Raw genomic sequence first — 12,500 nt, forward strand, 5'->3', positions numbered from 1 at the left:
TGTTCAGACACTTCAGAGAAGGTATGTGAATTAAAAAAAAAAAAAAAAAAAATATATATATATATATATATATATATATATATATATATATATATATATATATATATATATATATATATATACACACATATACATATAGCTACCAAATCACATGACTGATGACATCAATTTTTTCTGTGAACCATTTTATCGCAAGATGACCCTCAAATTTTCATACAATTGGATGTGGCGTTCTACATATGCAATTGTAATATCATTAAAAAAAAAAAATAATAATAACATCGCATTCCCCATGAGGAGGACTTGCAACGTGCCAAGTTTCAATTTTTTTTTCCATGGTGCGGTTTCAGAGATACAGAGATCCAAAGTTTTTCTATTTTTCCAATATGGCTGCCAAAGCACGTGACCGATGACGTCATAATTATCAATTAAACATTCTACATGAGTAGTTGCACTAATGGTGTAAATTTTGTCTCAATCCGACAAGCGGTTGTGGAGAAAAACACGAAAGTTCTGTGCGGACAAACACACAAACAAACAGACAGACAGACAGATAAATGGACGCAAATGAAATACCCTCTCCTTCGGCGAGAGTAACTAGAACGGCACTCGTGCAGCGCATCGTCTTGCCTCGTGTGTTCATTCTAAACAAAAATACCACCATTAACTGAACATGCCACTGTTATGGTACACTGCTATTATGGCCCACATATGACATACCTGTATCATCCACACACCCTATTATGTAACAGTTTATTGGCATGGGTTATGATCATTATAAATTTCATTCTTCACTCACATCGGTTCATAGATCAGATATATGAAGTTTCAGATTTTTAGGATAATATTTCAATTCAACCAATTATGGCTGGAATACTTCACTGATGATATCATCATTATCACCCTATATACGGCATGAGGAGTTGATGACGTATACAAAGTTTAAATTTTTTCGTTGAGTGGTTTCATAGAAAATGATGTCCAATTTTTTTTTTTCTTTCGTCCAATAGGGCTGCCATACCATTTGACCTATGACATCAGAGTTGGCAATAAATATTCCCTCCTATGTTTAAAGTTTAAAATCGATTGGACAAACGGTTGCAGAGAAAACCATTTTTAAAGCGAAAATAATTATATAGACACACACACATGGGCATTGCAATAGTCTCGCATCCCTCCGGGGCGAGACTAATTATAGGAAACATTGCAGAAATCACGGCACAACCTCCCAATGGAATTTCCTCAGAAATTGCAAGAAAGCATTCCAAAACGGATATCTGCTATTTTGCATGAATAAAGTTATCACACCAAATAAGTGTTGACATTTCATTGATCAATATTGTTCAATACAATTAATTTTTGTTTCAAGTGAAGAAATAATATAAGTGAACCTACCTGAAGTTGTGGAAAATGCAGAGGATTCTGAATTGGATACCGCATTTCTGGTCGAAGATTCAAGCATGGACGTGACATTTCTCGGAAGAACCCGCATCTTCATTTCGATCCCACCGGTGCTTGTGACGGTCACTTGTGAACTTATTATTGGTGTAGTGGAGAGATCTGTTTTGCGGCGTTCTCACAGTTTGACGCAGTCTGGCAGACCAGCTTTCCGCCCTTGGATGGGCAGCGACACAAGAGGCAGCCCGGGAGACGCACTGCTCGACCACCCGGAAAGCTGCGCCCATGGTACACACAACCGAGCCGTAGGCAGATGGGGCATCCCGAGGACGTCGCTCGTTCTATCCTAATGCAGTTGGGTTGAATGGTTGGGCATGTTGAGGTGGTGCTCATATTGGATGCAGGTCGACAGTTGAGGAGCCCCCCTTCAGAGGGGCATGAACACTCTTCGCCACCATAATGAAGCAAAGAGGCTCCAGGAACGTGCTTGCCTGGATACCCGGTCGCCTCACAGAGTGCACGGTGAGTCTTGGGACACAGACAGCCATGCAGCACACAGGTTGCACAGCAATAACCCGGTGTGTGAAATGCCTTGAGGCAGTTCCGCAGCGGTGGGCACATGACCCCAGAGCATTCGAGCAGCTGTTGTTCGGATGTTAGAGTGATCCACAGTGCCATCAATAGTAGTACGGTGGTAGCAGAAAGATATTTATATCTGTGCCTCTCCATTCGTACCCCTCTTCCAGAGCTGGTAACCTGCAACATCAGCCATCATTCCAATCGATCACAAGGATAGTGCAGTACACGCTGGGTGGTCTCATGATCCTAATAAAGCACCCACTGGCTCCACCTAATTATACAGAATGTACAATCATCGTCATCTCCTGGATAAATATTTCTGTGCATGAGTTGCTGCTAACAGACTTACGTACATTGAGACATTTTCAAATGAAAAATAGTGCTGATAGAATGTCAACACCCCCTCTTCAAAATTTTCACCTTTTGTTGTCTTTTAGCCTGGTATTAAATTGCATTAAATCAGACTTTTCCCACCTTTATTTGCACATTGCAACCCACAACTTCAAGTGAAAAACAAAATTATACAAATTTCAGAAAATTAATTAAAAATACAAAACTAGAATATCTTGGTTGGATAAGTGTCTCTGTCTCCCCACCCCCATTATTGTAGCAATTCTAAATAAGCTCAGGAGCAACCAATCAACTTCAAAATAACACAAGTTAATTGGCCTCCACCTGTGTTAACATGTAGTGATTCTGATTATTTCAGAATAAAATCAGCTGTTCCTGTAGGTATCTCCTCTGCTGGGTAGTGCATTTCACAGCAAACGGTCAACCATGAGCACCAAGGAGCTTTCAAAAGACCTCCGGGATAAAGTTGTGGAAAGACACAGTTCAGGCGATGGGTATAAAAATATTTCAAAGGCCTTGAATATCCCTTGGAGCAGAGTCAAGGGAATCATTAAGAAGGTGAAGTCTTATGGTACCCCCAAGAGCCTGATGAGATCAGGCCATCCCTCCAACCTGAATGACCAAGCAAGGAGGAGAGTGATCAGAGAGGCCACCAAGAGGCCAACAGCAACTTTGAAAGAGCTAAATGCCTTTATGGCAAAGACTGGTCACTGTGTACACATGACAACAATATCCCAAGCTCTCCACAAGTCTGGCCTGCACGGAAGAGTGGCAAGAAGGAAGCCATTACTCAAAAATCCCACCTCGAGTCCTGTTTGAGGTATGCAAAAAACTACTCCGGAAATTCTGAAGCCATGTGGTAAGAAGTTTTATGGTCTGTCAAAACCAAAATATAACTTTTTGGCCGAAATGCAAAACGTTACATTTGGTGCAAAACCAACACAGCACATCACCTGAAGAACACCATCCCTACTGTGAAGCATGGCGGTGGCAGCATCATGTTATGGGGATGTTTCTCATCAGCAGGCACTGGGGCACTTGTCAGGATTGAAGGGAAAATGGATGGAGCAAAATACAGAAACACCCGAGGAGGAAAACCTGCTGTCCTCTGCAAGAAAGCTGAAATTGGGACAGAAGTTCACCTTACACCATGACAATGACCCAAAGCACACAGCCAAAGCTTCACTGGAGTGACCAAGGAACAAAAGATAAATTTCCTTGAGTGGCCCAGTTCGCCCCAGTGGCGGAGTGGCCACACACGCCCTGACCTAAATCTAACTGAATACCTATGGCATTGTTGTGGGGCCGGGTATCGGTGGCGAGCACGACAGCTAGGGGAGCAGTAGAGTCGGCTCCACCGAAAAAAACGGAATTTAGGTCGTACCTTTCAGATAAATCCGAAAGGTCACGGGTTCATTATCGGACCGAAGATCGCCAATAGGTCGACCACGTGGGATAGGGTCAATTGCCAATTTCAATATACCTAAATACCCACCTCGTCCAAACTACCAGGGAAATTCGCCATCGGCAGGATCTGCGCGATCCGGGCCGTTACCAAGCCGGATCCGAGTCGTACCCCGGCGGAGAGTACCAGAACTCTGCAGGGCCAATTGCACGATTACGGCAACAATGAGGCCTCCTAATTCCTGTTCGCAGCACGGAAAACCAATGATAGAAATGACAAAGAAACGAGCTGGTACATTCAACAAGAGGGGAATTTATTAACAATAATCGGGGGATGAGAGGAGCACGTAAGGGCAGAGTTATCTGACTAAGCAATGCAAATAATGTACAACAAAAGCACTTAACAATTCTACTCATCAGACGGGGCCCACGGACACACACACGCACACACAAATACCCAGAAATGGACCCCGCCGGGTCTTTATTCGGCTCTACAGCCGAGGAAGATAGTTCGGCTGGGAGTCAGAATGGCTGGCTACCTAGCCGCGAGCACACCGCTGGTCGATCACACTTTCGGAGCTCGGGTCGTCGAAGGGCCTGTGAGCTCTTTGCGAACCACGTGGAGGGACCCGAACCCACAGTCAGCTTCACGCCCAGGAGAAGACCAGGGGTGAAGACCGGTGACCACCAAGGAGCGCCCAGCAGGCCAGATCACCGGGGAGCGGGTGGTCGACCAACAACACGACCACCACCTCAGGAACCACGAACTCCGACACTTCGACCAACCACGAGCACCACCAACCACGAGCCCCGACACTTTTTCTATCCGATCGCGCCGACAATTATCCCCTCCTTCTCCAGAGGGGAGGAGCCGCCTCCTCCGACCCGCTCTCCCTCACTGGACGCTTTTGGCGCGTGATCTGCTCGTTGCCTCTGTGACTGGCCAAAAGGGGCGCCAAGTCCGTTGATTGGTCCGGGGCGTGGTGACATCACGGCGGACCGCCCTCAAAACAGTGAAGGAGTCCCATTGGCCGAACGACGGCAAACTCGCTTGCATCTCCCTGATTGGTCGAGAGCCGCCGCAAGGTCCCTCCTTGAACTCCGCCCACCGCGGAATTATGGCATCAGGATGGAGCGAGGCGAAGGTGTGTTGTTGTTGTTGTAGATATAAGAAAAATCCTAACTAGAAAATAACTCTGCAGTGCACATACAATTAATCACCCATTAAACAAAGGGACGGAACTCTGACGAGAAACATACTTACCGATATAACTGCTCTATAGGACCTGAATATTGTGTGCTCATGGTTTCCAGATTAGAAACAGCATGACTGGAAGATTGTTGTCCATGAACACTCCCCTCACAACTTGACTAAGCTTGAACAGTTTTGCACAGAAGAGTGGGAAAATATTGCCCACTCAAGGGCAAGATGTGCAAAGTTGGTAGAGACCTATCCCAACAGACTCACAGCTGTAATTGCAGTCAAAGCTGCTTCCACCAAGTATTAACTCAGGGGGTAGACACCTATCCAACCAAGATATTGTTTTATATTTTCTGAAATTTGTACAATTCGTTTTTCACTTGGAAGTTGTGGGTTACAATTTGTAAATAAAGGTGGGAAAAGTCTGGTTTAATGCAATTTAATTCCAGGGTACAAGGCAACAAAAGGTGAAAAATTTGAAAGGGGGTGTACACATTCTATAGGCACTGTACATTGATGAATTGCTCTGGCTCTGAAACGTTTTGACTTTATATAACTGGATCGGGAGTTAACCTCAGACCATTCCGAGGTGCGTGTGTATACCTCCAGGTTATCCTGTCAGCATATAGTATATGTATATAGGTATACATACATATCCATCAAAACAAGTAAATGTCAAAGTGTGTCTCCTCCATAACTCCAAAACCATGAAACCTAGCAGCTTGAAACTTTGCTTGCACACTAAAGGAACGCCAAGGAAGTGCATGAGTGAAAACTGGGTGTTTGGTTTAATTAAAACACCCCTTTTGAAGATAATTAATGGTATTATTTAATTAAATCCTTTTATCAGGCTCATCATAAGCCACCGCTCTCTATGGGGTCTTAAGTCATATCCTAGGTTACCTCGCTGGGGTCAGAAGCCACCATGTTTTTGTCCTGCTCAACCATGCCTTAACTTGGAACAGGCCGCAATAATTTTTTAACGAGTGTTTTTTTTGTTTTCACTTTCCTCACTCATATTGTCCAATCCCTGTTCGTCATACCTGTGAATCGCTGGAGACATTACAATGTTTATAAACACATGGAGACGCCAGTGTTCGTGGCTTTATTTCATTTCTGCACATGCCATAACCTCGAGAATCTCTTAAACAAAGCCAAATTACAAAACTTAGCTCCAGAATTGAACTTAGCAGCAGCTCTGATATTGAAAGTGTTCATTTGTCCAATTTGCACATTGCTTAGGCATTTCCGTGTGCCTGGGTTTATCGACAGCAATTGGTAATCGTTTGCCAAGCCAGGCGTTCCGTTGGAGTGCTTCCTTGAGTGCTTAAGCCACGTGCCGATCACCCAACAGTCGACAGCGGTACAATTAGTGTCCCCATCAGAATGAACAGTCAACAGTTACTACAAGGTAGATGTACGTATACAGCACATGCGGACGTGGTACATATGAGTAGATTTGGATCTGGGGGAACTCTCCGCGGGTGTGTGGGCAGGTCATGCCTGTTACGGGTGCCATGGTGGCTAAGTTTCAACTCTTATCTTATGGAGGTTTTATCAGGTTTTCCTTTGTCCTCGTGACTCTTTCAAAAGCAATTCATTATCGGGTGTGCTTTGCAAAGGTTATATGTTTCTCTTTGTGAGTTTCAAACAAAAATAGATTTCATAACACCTGATTTCCGAGCCGTTTGCTGTATGAACATGAATTCTAAATTACCAAGCCAATTTTTTCCCATCTGACACGCAGCTGTTTATAAAGATTAATGTTTGCATGCATCTCCTTGTAACGTCTATATAAATGCAATGTTGTTTTTCGGTGAAGCAACTCAACGTTTCTGGTTTGTATACAGTACGTACTGCATTCGGTAATTACACTGACTCCAATCTACCAATTCTGGAAAAATTGCCGACATTGACCAAGCACAAGTGTGTGTGTGTGTGTGTGTGTGTGTGTGTGTGTGTGTGTGTGTGTGTGTGTGTGTGTGTGTGTGTGTGTGTGTGTGTGTGTGTGTGTGTGTGTGTGTGTGTGTGTGTTTCATAAAGCATAACATATTCTCTCTGTTAAATTTCCTCTGTCTGTCTGTGGGTCTCTGTCTCTCAACATGGGGGACAGTGGGCATAAATTCTTTATGTGCCAAATGTGTAGTGCCACCTGCTGGTGGTGGCAGAGAGTATTACAATTTCTTTTTATCTGGGCAAAGCATTCTTCATATGGGTAAATTTCTCCTCCTTCCTTTCTCGCCCTCCCCCTTCCCCCACCCCAAAAAAAGGAGGGGCCTGTCAAAGTCTGTCCTCATGTACGAGACATTTCCAGCAGGAAGGGACATCAGGACGAACCGGGGGTAAAGGGGGGTGGGGTAGTAGGATGTGAGGATGGGGCTGGAGAGGTGGTTGGGGTGAGGGGTTAAAGCACTGTATGCATGGTAAATTTGTCTTCCTTTTCTTCTCCTTCTCACTCAAAATTTTTGCCAAACACTACTGACTAATTGGTCTGTCAGCAAAGTGACGGGTAGGCTCGTCTATAAACATGTGTAGCTCGATTTGAATCCTATGTTGGTGTTGACACTGGATTTCCAGCATCATGAGCCAACCCAAGTAGCCAACGAAGGCAGTTGAAATCTAGCTAACTGTTGGGACAGCTGGCAAGGTGTCTCGCCAATATGGCAAGAGTTCAGGATGGAACACTCACAGCCAGGCCAACCACTTCAGTCAAGCACCAGATAAATAAGAACTGGAACAACAACATCGAGAAAACTCCAACCCAAAGGATACAAGCTCATTTGAAACGTGTCACAGATGAATCAATATGTAAGGATGCATTCATAAAGGAGCAGAATGACATGCACAGTGCAAACCATGTGATATTCATTTCTGAAATAAGACCTTACCTTTGTTTTGAAAGCCGGAATCGTGCTGGCAAAGTGAAAGGAATTTCCCTTGCCCTTCCACGTTGGCGATTCTTTCCCTCCTGTGCACCTCGTGTTATGGGAAACAATTCTCAGAATAAAGCACGTTAGATACCTTGAGCGTATTGGAAGATGAGCATGATCTGTGGTAAGAAGAGATGTGTGATCGAGGGTACAAGACTCTCAAAAGACTCCTTTACTCCGCCCCCCCAACTTGAGCACACTTCGTTTGATCTTTCTGAGGCCTGAATGAGCATCGGGCTGTTTTCAGGGGGGCGAAACCAACAGAAGGGCGTGTGTAAGGGAGGAGGAACCGTTCGGCTTTGTGCCTAGTGTTACGCAGACTTGTGTTAAGTTAATGAAATGGAGTTATTGCCATTCAAACACTCAAAACGATGGACTCCGCATGCAAGGATCAACAAACGTCACATACTTGGTTATGTCACGTGAAACCTATTAGCCTGCTTGTGGTGATCCGATTTTCATTTGAATAGCTCACAATGTTTTTTGCCTGCATAAGGATGTCATTTAAAACATGAGTTACAACCTCGTGTTTGCACAAAACCCATTTATTCAAGGTTGAAGTTCACTTTGCTGGCAAGAGCTAATTAACGTTCAAAGACACAAACAGGAAATGGAATTTCCAACAATCCAGCACAATAAATGGTTGAACGAGTAACTGGTTCTAGTCAGAGCATTCGACTCGAAAACATGACAAAATGAGTGCTTTTAAAGTCAGGAAACATTGAAATTTTTGAGGAATTTAGAAAAATGAACGCAGAAGAAAAATTCCCCTTTTCACACCAACTGCAAGTGTAAAGAAACTCTTCCAGAGCCATAGACGATAAACAAATGCTGAGAGTTTGGGCCATGAGGCTGCTCTGGGTGATTCAGGACTATCAATTGGGATGGTCGTCAGGATAGGGGCTCAGGTCAAACGTAAGAACTCGGCTCATGACACCGCACTCCCGATCTGGTGTTGTGGAGGTGGGAGCAGGGTGTGGGTCAAGTGAAAACACAAGATAAACAGTGAGAAAATGGGGATTATTTGGGATATAAAAAATGGGAATAGGAAACGTGGTCTTGGGATGAATACAGTTTGATGATGGAGTGGTACGAAAGATGGGCTGAGGATGAATGTGATTTGAGGGGAGAGTGATGGGAAAGATGGGATAAGGATGAACACAATTTTAGGGGAGAGTGATAGGAAATATGAACTTGGGATGAATATGATTTGAATGTAGACGAGGGATTGTGGGTAGTTGGAGGGTGGATTCATGAGGGGAGAGTTTGTCGAAAGCAACGTGAGCAATTTATTGCAATGTTAAAGACTGGAGGCCGGTACCTCTGAGTAGACACCGATGAGAGCATCACTCCTGGAGAAAAATTCCTCCTTCAAAGAGATTACAATTATCTGAACCTTTTCCCTGGATTGGTCGTGGATATATTTTGTCACCTGAAAAACAAGCCATTCACATCGTCATCGAGGACACCATCCATCATCCTTCAGACAAGCAGGCTGGAGCCTCTTCCCTCTCTCCAGACCTTGATGACATTCACAAGCTGGTCAAACACTCGGAATATGTCCATTAATTCTGAAAAATCTCACTCACTATCCGTAACACAACAAAATGTGAAAACTTCAAGGGGGTGTGAATACTTCCTGAAGGCACTGTATGCACACCTGGTTATTTTTAATATGAAATAAGCAAAGCCTAGAAATGAACAAAGCATGATGAGTTGGAAAGGTTCTTCAATTTGGTTCTGGTATTGGCTTGAGCGTGCGTTGAAAAGAACGAATTTTTACCTCCGGTTTGCTATCCTAATCGTCTTTATTGGTTTCTCGTCTACAAAAGATATCAGTCGATTAAAATTGCTTTTCCTTTTATTTTTCGAATAGACCGAAACACAGTGGGTTATAGGATTTCTTCTTCTTCATTTGGACTGGTTTGTTGATTTGTATTGCACAGCAATTCTCGCTCCTGTTTAAGATAAGGCTCGTGACACCAGTGCGTAATAAAGATTCTTCATCTTAATTTTTTTTCGAACACTTAGAATGCAAGTTAATGTTTATTTGTAGTAACCAATGGATGGCTAAATATCTGGGTAAAATGACAAGAATATAATAAAATTTTGTCCTTCCTTCCTCATTTTCCTTTTCTCATCTTTTGCAAAAAAAATTTTTAAAGGAGGGGTAATCACAGTTTTGCTGGATAGCTCAAATAGGTAAAGTGCCAAAAATGTTTAAAAAATAAATAAAATACACTGCACTAGTTTCTAGTTTAAAAGTTTATAACAAACCAAACTACCTGCATACCTTTCCAATATTTGTGTTGTCCAAGGCAGCATCAACTTCATCCATGAAAAAGAATGGGGATGGCTTATAGCTGTACAATAGAGAATAACATAGTTCAGCACAAGTACAGCGTGTTATGTGCACAAATACATCTCCGCATTGTACTGTACATTCACAAAACCATTGCATTTCCTCCAGACAAAAGGATTTTCTTGATAATGCAACATCTAGCCACATTGTATGTACAAAGAACCTGAGATTCCGTGTTTTCCGGTGGATGAACCATGCTTTTTTTTAATCGGCAAAAAAAAAAAGATAAGAGTTGGGGGTGCGGTTAATACACAGGTATAGAAAAATAAAAATCAGTCTTTAAAACTATCAATGCTGAATTTCAATGATATTCCAAATGAACACTTTCATATCATAGCAGTCGGAATTGCTGTAAAATCTCAATTTGGCCATTTAAATTTTGAATCCATTATGTGGAATCCACCAAGCTTGTTCCTTAGGCATGAGTCACATTTGCCACGGCGGCCGTGGGGTCTCCAAAATCTACGGCCACTAGCAATTATACGGCGCCCGCCGTATTTCCACGGTCACACAATGTAGCAGTCACATTCGTTTTTATTTTTCGGGTAGCCGCATGGCGTATTTATAAATTGTGGGGACCGAAAACGTGGGGGTGCCGTACGGTCTTTGATTTGATTTTGCACGGTGACCTTAGGGCTTTCCTGCGGCGGCTATAGAATTTTCAAGGCAGACGCAAGGCGACCACAAGGCGACCGCAGGGGGGCCCTCAGGCGAATGCGCGGCCAGACGGATACATTGAACGTGCGGCTTTTTTTTTTTTACCAGTTATTTTGTTTCGGCTTGTCGAATTGCTACGGCGAACGTAGAAATGAAAAAAAGTGATAACTCCGCGCTATAATTCCACGGCGACCGTACGGCCTGTAAAATATAGCCATACGGCGTAGGGCCACCCTGAGGCCACCTCAGAAACTCTGCGGCCGCCGCATGTTTCTGTCAATTCAGAGGACGTATGCTCGCCATAGAGCAAATGTGACTTAGGCCTTACATGCTGACGCTATGCCAGGAAAAGCTGGATAGCAGGGCGAGGTTTAGAACCAGGAACAACCAATCAACCCCGAGTACTTTTCTATACGAGAGCAGGAAATGGGTTTAAAAGAAAGAAGAAGAATCTCCCGAGAACAAGGAGCCACGTGGGTCGGTGAATCTTTAAGAAGTACCAGTGCTGCTCAATCATTTTGGCTTCCTTTGATTCTCTTCGTTTTCCCTCATTTCTATCAGCGGTTCCTCACTTGCTTGCCACAGATGCTGCATTTCTGAAATGCTGCATCTCCAGCAACATGGACGGCACAGAGGACGACATCATTTCGGAGGAGGAGGCTGCAAAAGACGGTGACAGTGACGTAGACTTGCTCTACCCTGATTCGGGCAAGGAGTTACATGCCATCTTCGACGAAGAAAGCATCGACGAGGATTTTCTCAGGTTGAGCTGAAAAGTTTCATCAAGCCTAAACGGCCCTTTTCAGGACCACAAATCCACAAGAAATATGTATGATGCCAGTATGAATCACTTTTGTTCCTTTTTCTCAGAACAAAAACAAAAATCCTCTTTATAATGTTAAAAAATAAGAAAGAAAAATAAAAACTTATTGGTATCCTATCCTCTCTCTTCAACTTCTTGAAATTGAGAATAAGACTGTTAGACAAAATGAAGCAGACATGGGAGCATGTTGATACCTCCGTCACTTTGTTCTATACAAAGTTAATGTACAAAAGGTATTTATATCTCGATAAGAAAATAAAATGATCAATGTATTTATTTATTTTGAAGGTGAAAAACAGGGATGCGGATAATTCACGGCCGCGGTTTATACACCGGAAAATACGGTATATATTATATATTACACTAATAAACGTCAGTGTGTGTGTGTGTGTGTGTGTGTGTGTGTGTGTGTGTGTGTGTGTGTGTGTGTGTGTGTGTGTGTGTGTGTGTGTGTGTGTGTCTCCTCCATAACTCCAAAACCATGGAACCCAGCAGCCTGAAAAATTTTGCATGCATGCAAAGGGAACTCTAGGGAAGTGCAAGAATGGAAGTTGGGTGTTTGAGTGAATTAAGCCACCCCTTTTGAAGATAATTAACGACCTTATTTAATTACATCCTTCAGCAGGTGCATTCTTGGCCACCTTGCTCTATATGGGGTCTTCAGGCATATCCTGGGATACCTCGCTGGGCTCTGAAGCCGCCATGTTTTTTTGGCCTGCTTAACAGATCCCTGCAACAACCGTGACATGAAACAGGCCGCAACGATTTCTTCAGGATAAAGACTTTTTCCTTCAC

The 12,500-nt window shown here is 43.4% G+C and overlaps 2 protein-coding genes across 2 annotated transcripts in view; both read right to left on the reverse strand.

The window, feature by feature from the left end:
• Positions 1-8,208, reverse strand: part of LOC147033653 (fibulin-1-like) — a 92,316-nt gene extending 84,108 nt beyond the window's left edge. Inside the window, 3 exon segments of the mRNA XM_085871738.1 lie at positions 1,396-1,572; positions 1,575-2,154; positions 7,822-8,208. Of these exon segments, the coding sequence (XP_085727864.1) occupies positions 1,396-1,572; positions 1,575-2,127 (730 nt within the window). The 5' untranslated portion in view covers positions 2,128-2,154; positions 7,822-8,208.
• A 182-nt stretch (positions 8,209-8,390) lies between these two features.
• LOC147033654 (structural maintenance of chromosomes protein 1A-like) overlaps positions 8,391-12,500 on the reverse strand; it is a 183,764-nt gene continuing 179,654 nt past the window's right edge. The window contains exons 24-25 of the mRNA XM_085871737.1: positions 10,157-10,226; positions 8,391-9,295 (exon numbers count right to left, since the gene is read on the reverse strand). Of these exons, the coding sequence (XP_085727863.1) occupies positions 9,164-9,295; positions 10,157-10,226 (202 nt within the window). The 3' untranslated portion in view covers positions 8,391-9,163. The remainder of the gene's footprint in view (positions 9,296-10,156; positions 10,227-12,500) is intronic.

This window comes from Eptatretus burgeri, chromosome 2 (assembly GCF_056783735.1).
Source record: "Eptatretus burgeri isolate ZD-2024b chromosome 2, Ebu_testis_v1, whole genome shotgun sequence".
NCBI lineage: Eukaryota > Metazoa > Chordata > Myxini > Myxiniformes > Myxinidae > Eptatretus > Eptatretus burgeri.